Source organism: Nyctereutes procyonoides, unplaced genomic scaffold (assembly GCF_905146905.1).
Source record: "Nyctereutes procyonoides isolate TBG_1078 unplaced genomic scaffold, NYPRO_anot_genome, whole genome shotgun sequence".
Lineage (NCBI taxonomy): Eukaryota > Metazoa > Chordata > Mammalia > Carnivora > Canidae > Nyctereutes > Nyctereutes procyonoides.
The window spans coordinates 1-7273 of NW_026575106.1; the positions used below are offsets into that span (position 1 = coordinate 1).

A 7273-nucleotide genomic window follows, 5' to 3' on the forward strand; every position below is an offset into this window, starting at 1 on the left:
AGGAATGATGTTTCATAATGATACATGTTTCAACTTGGCCAGATATGTAACAATTCTAAATTCGCATTCATCTAATACATGGCCTGAGAATATATAAGCAGAAACTGACAGAATTGTAAGAAAAAATGATTAAATTCACAATCATGGTGGGAGATTTTAATACTACTCTCTTGGTAGAATAAATTGGTTAAACAAATCAGTAAAAATATAGAAAATCTGAACTACGAAATTAACCAAGTGAGCTGTTAGTATATTCAGAATACTGTATTTGAAAACTGCAGAATATACATGATTTAAAGGACATATATAGCATATATAGAAGTTGACAAATGATATAATAAAATGTAGAAATTAAGCTAGAATAACAATAATAAAATGTAGAAATTAAGCTAGAATTTAAAAAAGCACACTTCTAAATAGCCAATAGGTTAGAGAAGAAATAAGAACAGAAATTGGAAAACATTTTGGACTGAATGATAATGAAATCTACATATAAAATTTATGGATGCATTTATAGCCCTGAAAGGGGGAAATGCATAGATTTTAACATATATTTTAGAAAAGGATAACAATAAAAATCAAGAATCTAAGCATCCATTATAAAGTGAAAAAACTGAATTTTATATTCTCCATTTCATGCTTTTCTCTATATGTATTATTTCACATTAAAGGGTACATATATATACACATAAATCTGATTATGTAAATGATCCTCTTGCCTTCAGGTTAGAGTTTAATCTATTCACTTCAGCTTCAAGGTCCTTTGGAAGTTTGCCCCAGCCTACCCCACTAACCTGTCTCTCTCCTACTCACACTTAACATCTACTGTTATAGTCATGGCAAACTAAATGCAGCTACCAGAGCATGACATCTCTCATCTTTTTGCCTTTTGCAAATACTGTTTGTTTGTTTTTTTTAATAATTTCCTCCCCATCCTCATTCACTTGACCAAGTTCTAGCTACTTTTCAAGAGTTGCTTCTTCCTGGAAGCTTTCCTGCTCTTCCTTTAGGTGGTATATGGGCCGGTGATGACATTTCTGTTAACTTCTTTGTATCTCACCAGACAGTGTGTTCCTCGAAAGCAGAGAATATTTCCTACTTACCTTTATGTCTTTTGAGCTTTAGTCAATGCCTGATATGTGGTAGATAGTCCAGAAACATTTATCAATGAATGAATAAAAACAGAATAGTGACAATTTTATCCTTTTTGTGTTACCCAGGTGGACAACAAAAAACTGGATTTAGAGAGCAAATACATTGAAAGCATTGATGCCACCAAATTAAGCCGTTTCATTGAGATCAACAGTCTCCACCTGGTGACAGAGTACAACCCTGCGGTAAACAATAGTCCTTGTCTCCAGACCCTTAAGCCCTGTGTCAGGGAGGGTACTTGTCTCTATAGCAGAGATCCCTTCATCTAGGAATTCTAACCTTAACCATTAATAACAGCAGCTGCCATTATTGTCATTTATTTTGCTATCCTTACTACAACCCTTTAAATTTGATGTTTGTCCCTATTCAGGAAAAAAAAAAAACAGAGAATTTAAATATCCATCAGTGGGGCTTGGGTGGTTCAGTCAGCTGAATATCCAACTCTTGGTTTCAACTCAGGTTATGATGTCATGGGTCATGGAATTGGGCCCCACATAGTGCATGGAGTCTGCTTTGGATTCTCTCTCCTCTCTCTGCCTCTCCCTCTCGTGATCTTTCTCTCAAATAAATAAATAAATCTTAAAAAAAAAAAAAAGAAAGAAAGAGAGCTCTTAAATACCCATCAGATGACTAGTAAGAAAAAGAGCCAGAATGCAAGTCAAAGATGAGTGAGTCAAAAACTTCTGAGTTTTGCTGCCTGAAACCGTTCACTATAGGCAACTCATCTGAGCCACCCTCTAAACCACACTTTTCAAACAAAACCACAATCTTAGCCGGAGTCCATTTTTTCCCCAAAAGCATTAGTGACCAATACTTTTGCAAAATACAAGGAAAGTAAATTAACAGACAAATGGAAAAAAAAAATTTTAAAGGCCCACTGATCACATATTTGGATGTTACAGCTAAGCAAAATTTCTATAACATTTTTAAAACTTCTCCCTACCTCCTTATGGACCAGTAACCAACAATTACTGGTCTGGCTTCCCCTGCACATGCCTAGACCCTCGCAGTAATCCGCTTTCTTTCTGGATTTGTCTCCTTTTGGTGTTGCATGCTGCATGCAACCCGAGTGAAGGTGCTGATCCACCTGTTCTGATAATCTTCTAACACTCTACAGCTTCTACAAGTGCCTTCTATACCCTTTTATTTTCCCTGATGTAGATCATAAAGTGATAGAGTATTAATTTCCAGTGATTTCCTCAGGTCAGAAATGCTCTGCATTCTCTAATAACATGACTTTAGATGCACATCTTGATTTTTAGAACTCACCAAGTCATTTCACACCCATTTTCTCATTTAATCTTCACGTTGATTTTTTGAGGTAGGAGAGAGAAAAGTATTATGCCCATTTTATAGAGGAGCACATTTAAGATCCAAGTGACTTATCTAGGATCCCATATAAAGCAGGAAAGGCAGAGTAGAAGGCAGGAAGTTTACTGCTGAAGCATTCGTTCACTGTCTATTTCCATTTTGCAGGAGAAAAGAGGGTTCAGAAAAGTGGAGTAACTTCCTCAAGGCCATATGCCTAGCAATTTGAGCCTCAGAAACAGCCCTCTGCACTTGTCCCTGCTTTTTTCATGACTAGTCTGTCTGACTGAATCTTGTGGTTTTTCTATTGCCCCACTCAGGCTTCAATAGGAAACACCCTTTTTCCTGTTGACTAAATTCCTGTCCACCTCTCACACCACGTTTGTCTTCGTGGAGTGGTGACTCCATTTCCACTCTTACAAAGATTCCAAACACATGCACCCCAGGGGTGGGTGGCAGCAGCAATAATCAAAAAGGCATCTTTTTCCTAGGCCATCATCATTCTCATGATTATGTCTATAGAGGTCAGGAGCGCATGTGGGAGCAGAAAAGATGATCTTAGAGTCCCTATTTCGTGTACCTAGGGTCCTGGAGTTCTTCAGGTTAATGCAGGCAGGGACAAGGATTGGTCTTCCTGAATTCTAGGCCTGGGCAATCCCTTTTCTTACAAAATACTGACACAATTTTTAAGTTCCACATTAGTAGTGAAGGTAGATCGCACCAAGAAGAAATTAGGTAAGAATAACTTTAGAGAAGCAAGTTTAACTCTCATTGTGACCTTTCTGTTTCCCAAAAGTGATATTTTTCCCATTTGGAGACCCGCCCCCACAACTATAGTTATGTCTCACCTGCTGCTGATGCAGAGGTTTGCACCAGTGACAACAAGGAAGCAGAAACTCACAATCATGTATTAGGCTGTTTGTATACTCTTTTTTTTTAAGATTTTTTTATTTATTTGATGGGGGGGACCGAGGCAGAGAGAGAGGACGAAAGAGTCTTAAGCAGACTCTATACTGAGCATAGAGCTGTGTGAATCTCTTCATAAGGCTGCATGAGTGTCCAACACTGGGACTGGCTTTCCCCAGAGTGAGTGACAGAAGAGACCAAGCATAAGCCACTATGTCATTTATGACTTCATCTTGGAAGTCACACTCCATCATTTCTGCAATATCCCAGTGGCTACTCGGCTCACCGTTATCTAGTGTGGGCAATAGGGATCTACACAGTTTCATGACAGCCCAAGGGTGAGACTTATTGAGGGTCAAACTGAAGGCTAGTTACCATTTATGTTATGGATGGACAGTTCTCATTCATATTTAAGCCTATTTATTTACTGTGTTGCCACTAATGGGGCTTTTTGTTTGTTTTGTTTTGTTTTGTTTTGTTTTGCTCCTTGTCTCTTTCATTCTACTATGAAATACTTCAATTTGCCAGACTGTGATTGGCCTATTTAATAGCATGATCCAGATTCATCTTCTACTGATGATGAACAAGGCCTCTCCAGAGTATGAAGAAAGCATGTCCAGATACCAGAAGGCAGCCAAGCTCTTCCAGGGGAAAGTAAGTCTGAAATGGGAGATACTCTTTTGAATACTCAGTAGCAGGTCACTAAAAACAGGCAGATAGATCCAGGGAGATTAGGTAAATAAGGAAAATGAGTAAGGTTAAGAGATAACAAAAGGGAATACAAGGGAAGGGTAGGAAATATCAGAAAGGGAGACAGAACATGAAGACTCCTAAGTCTGGGAAACGAACTAGGGGTGGAAGGGGAGGAGGGTGGGGGGTGGGGGTGAATGGGTGACGGGCACTGAGGGGGACACTTGACGGGATGAGCACTGGGTGTTATTCTGTATGTTGGCAAATTGAACACCAATAAAAAATAAATTTATTATTACAAAAACATTCTTGAAAACATAAATAAATAAAAAATAAGAAATAAGATCTGAAAAAAAAAGGTTAAGAGATAACAAAGTAAGAACTAGGACCTAATAAATCACATTACTCTGATTTAAAATTAAAGATGCTGTATTTTATACTATTAAAGTCCTGTATAACCATATCTTCCCTTGGCTGGAAGTCTATTTCATTTTTTGTCTACATTAAGAAGTGGAGAGAAAAATAGAGATCCAAAGATGTTGAAAATAAAAATCCCCTATTAGTCACAATTTAATTAGTCCTTGCCATAACCTCTTAGAATTTTAGACTCAGGACTTACTTCTTATATAAAGTAACTCTCACATACCTGGTGCCTACTAGATGTCCAATAAATATTTAGTCCTGTCCCTTCTCTACTTCATGCAGCTCTGTTTGGTATCACTGAAATAATAAAACTCCAACCACTTCAACGCTACTGCATTAAACTAGACCTTTTCGATGTTGAAATTGTCTGGTAATAACATAAGCCAGCTTTCGGGCGGCTATTTCCTTAACACTGGATGTTTTCAAAATTTCTGAATCTAAATGATCCCCTAACAAGAACATTATAAAGGTTTCTACTTTGAGTAGAAGGTTTGATTTAATAATATAAAATAATCGACATTTATCAAGCATTTACCATATGCCAAAAACTGTACTGGACATATTAAATGGATCCGCTCATTTAATCTTTCCGGGCAAAAGCCTATTTTGCCAATGAGAATATTGAGCCTCAGAGAGGCTGAGTAATGTGCCAAAGTCACACAGCTAGAAAGTACCAGAAACAAAATGTAGAATGTACTATCTGCTTTTAACCATTAGGCCATACTTGTTTATTTAACTAATCACTAAAGTTATTTCTAATTCTGTGTTCTTAATCTTAAATCTGATGAAAAGGGATAAAATACCAAAGCAGAGAAAAATAAGAAATTCATTATATTATATGGCACAGACCACAAGTTAATTAGTGTAAACTGCAACAATTATGAGACGTCTCTTTCTCCTCTGGACCTCAGATAGATTTTTTTTTCCCTTTCAAACCTCTCCAACTGCAGATTCTTTTTGTTCTGGTGGACAGTGGCGTGGAGGCAAATGGGAAGGTGATCTCATTTTTCAAACTAAAAAAGTCTCAACTGCCTGCTTTGGCAATTTACCGTACTGTGGATGAAGAGTGGGATACACTGCCCATGGCAGAAGTTTCTGTGGAGCATGTGCAAAACTTTTGTGATGGATTCCTAAAAGGGAAACGGCTGGTAAGTAGGAGCCTCCAGTATAACAAGTTGAGTTTTCCTCTCTATGTCCTGTTGAATAAAAATTCTTTCAGCTCTCCTGGATTTGATTAAGAACAAAAGTTCACAAGGGTATGGTAGAGAGGATCAGAATGCTTCTTAGGTAATGACAAATACCCACCATTTGCTTCGACATGGATGGAACTGGAGGGTATTATGCTGAGTGAAATAAGTCAATCGGAAGGACAAACATTATATGGTCTCATTCATTTGGGGACTATAAATAATAGTGAAAGGGAATAGAAGGGAAGGGAGAAGAAATGGGTAGGAAATATCAGAAAGGGAGACAGAACATGGAAGACTCCTAACTCTGGGAAACGAACTAGGGGTGGTGGAAGGGGAGGAGGGCGGGGGGTGGGGGTGAATGGGTGACGGGCACTGAGGGAGCACTTGACGGGATGAGCACTGGGTGTTATGCTATATGTTGGCAAATTGAACTCCAATAAAAAAAATAGAATGAATTTTAAAAGTATGATACTATTGTTAAAATGGCCATCAAATAATAATGTGTGTCTCTTAACAATATTAGAAATGTTTAGATTGATTTCAATGATAAAGCCTAGCAACGCCTCCCCATTGGAAGGTGGCTTTCTATAAAAATAAATTTATTATTAAAAAAAAAAGAATGCTTCTTAGGATAGAGTCGTGAGAATAGAACTACACGGGCAACTTTGGAAATGTCTTGCATATTCAAAGGAACTGAATTTGGGATTTTACCATTCTGTTTACATTATTAATGGGAAACAAACCAAATTCCTATATATAAGAGTTCATGAAATAAAAATTAAGAATGGGTTTAGGACTTCCAGGAGTAATTAAATAGCTGTTTGCTAATCTCAGAGCTCAAAACCAAGAGTGGGTTCCAAATCTAAGTAACAGTGTCATGATGTTTTTCAGAAAGAAAACCATGAATCGGAAGAAAAAACTCCAAAGGTTGAACTCTGATTTCTCCTGATACTTCTACATACTACTAAGTATTTACATGAAATGTAAAAAAGGCAACTGAAATCTCAGAGACAGTAAACAGGATCGCCAGGCCTTATACACACACACACACACACACACACACACACACACAGCTCTCCACTTTGTTCCTTAAAATCTCATTTACTCTCCTTATCCTTTCTTTTAAATGGTCTACACTCTTACTACCCATCCAATCTTCTATACAGTCATACTGCGTAGCCCCATACACTGCAATACACGCCGCTCAGTGGAGCCTTAAAGAGAAATTCTGTGATCTCTTTGAAGGGAGAGAGGTTGTTTTGATTTGTCATTTCCTATTGAATCTGTACATTCCACAGGACTCCCATGCAACATAATTTCTGCTCTTTTCTAGTCCTGAAGAGTTGAAACTCTACTTTCTTCACAAGCACGTGTCCCTCTCTAACACAGTCAGGAATAAAGGGAAGGTTTGAGACACCTTTCTGGAATTGTCTTTTTGCCATCAAATGATGTTTCCAAGTCTCTAAAGTCAGCAGAAACAGACTATGTAAAAACTATGCTTGTTTTGCGTTCCTAACTCCTATGTAAATCAACAACCACACAATAAATACAAAGCAATAATGTTATAGGAAAAGGCTGGCATCTCTTTGCAGGCCAAACCTTTT

The 7273-nt window shown here is 37.7% G+C and overlaps 1 protein-coding gene across 1 annotated transcript; it reads left to right on the forward strand.

The window, feature by feature from the left end:
* Positions 1-1220: 1220 nt before the first annotated feature.
* On the forward strand, positions 1221-6621 carry LOC129514784 (endoplasmic reticulum resident protein 27-like; the record flags this gene model as incomplete). Its single annotated transcript, XM_055333491.1, has 4 exons — positions 1221-1337; positions 3895-4020; positions 5430-5627; positions 6561-6621. Coding segments are annotated over 4 exons (489 nt in total), but the record flags the coding sequence as incomplete, so codon positions are not given.
* Between the last annotated feature and the right edge of the window lie 652 nt (positions 6622-7273).